A 1,211-nucleotide genomic window follows, 5' to 3' on the forward strand; every position below is an offset into this window, starting at 1 on the left:
GGGAATGGGGAGAGGGGGGAACAAAGGGGCAAGAGGCAAGGGAGAGGAGAAGGAGTAGTAGAGAGAGGAGGGGGCAAGTAGCCCCTTTTATAGGGCCAGGCGTTGCCAGGTAACCATGGGGAGGAGCATACCTGGCTGCTGCCAGGTATCTGTGGGGGTGGAGTTTATACAGAATGCTAACAGCATGTCTTAGTTAGGGTTCAGTTGCTGTGAGGAGACACCATGACCATGGCAACTTAAGAGTTAATTTTAAAGGAGAAGATTTTATTGGGGCCAGCTTGCAGTTCAGAGGCTCAGTCCATTATTTTCATGGTGGGAAGCAAGGTGGCACACAGGCAGATGTGCTGGAGAGGTAAGCTGAGAGTTCTACAGCAGCAGCAGGCAGCAGGAAGAGAGAGACACACTGGGCTTGGCTTGAGCCTCTGAAATCTCAAAGCCTACCCCTAGTGACACAGGTCCTCTAATAAGGCCACACCCCCTCCCATCTCGTAAGTGCCACTCCCCATGAGCCTACAGGGTCGGTTTTCATTCAGAGCATCACAGGTGCTTGTGTCTATGATAAGGGAGCATAGGATTCAGCTTTCTTGTGTCTTCTTGTTTCCCATAGACAAAGCCTATTTCTGCCACGGCAAGTACTTCTGGCGTGTGGGTTTCCAAAATAAGGTGAACCAGGTGGACCACGTGGGCTACGTGGCCTACGACCTCCTGCAGTGCCCTTGAATGACAGCTCCTTTGCCTCAGCGGTGCGGTGCGAGTCTCTAAAGACCACCCCGAAGGAAAGGAGCTAGCTGACCGGATACAATCTGGGAAGGAGTGGAGGCGGGCAGGGCCCTCTCTGAACGCTGTCCTTTCTTGTTGGACTGTCTCAAATAAAGACGGATCCCCCAACCTTTGCCAGCAACTTTTATCAGTTGGCTAATCTGTAGTCGCATATGCTGGTCAGAAGACAACTTTGTATGGTCGACTCGGACCTTTTATTTTTACGTGGCATATGAGGATTGAATCTGCTGGCTTTTGTGACAAGTATTTCACCCGCTGAACCACCTCCCCGTCTCCAGCCCTTTTATTTATTATGTATGTGGTTGTGTTCACATGCACGTATTTAACCTAGAGAATGCTTACTGTGTGTGAGGCACTGCTCCAACTGCTGCATAAATATTAAGGTATTCAGTTACCCCTCCTGGAAGGTATTATGCAACTCTTTCTCTCTT

General features: G+C 50.0%; 1 protein-coding gene across 1 annotated transcript in view; it reads left to right on the top strand.

The window, feature by feature from the left end:
• Window positions 1-898, top strand: part of Mmp9 (matrix metallopeptidase 9) — an 8,196-nt gene extending 7,298 nt beyond the window's left edge. The window contains exon 13 of the mRNA XM_031373766.1: window positions 608-898. Within this exon, the coding sequence (XP_031229626.1) occupies window positions 608-720 (113 nt within the window). The 3' untranslated portion in view covers window positions 721-898. The remainder of the gene's footprint in view (window positions 1-607) is intronic.
• The last annotated feature ends 313 nt before the right edge of the window (window positions 899-1,211 follow it).

This window comes from Mastomys coucha, unplaced genomic scaffold, assembly GCF_008632895.1.
Source record: "Mastomys coucha isolate ucsf_1 unplaced genomic scaffold, UCSF_Mcou_1 pScaffold15, whole genome shotgun sequence".
NCBI lineage: Eukaryota > Metazoa > Chordata > Mammalia > Rodentia > Muridae > Mastomys > Mastomys coucha.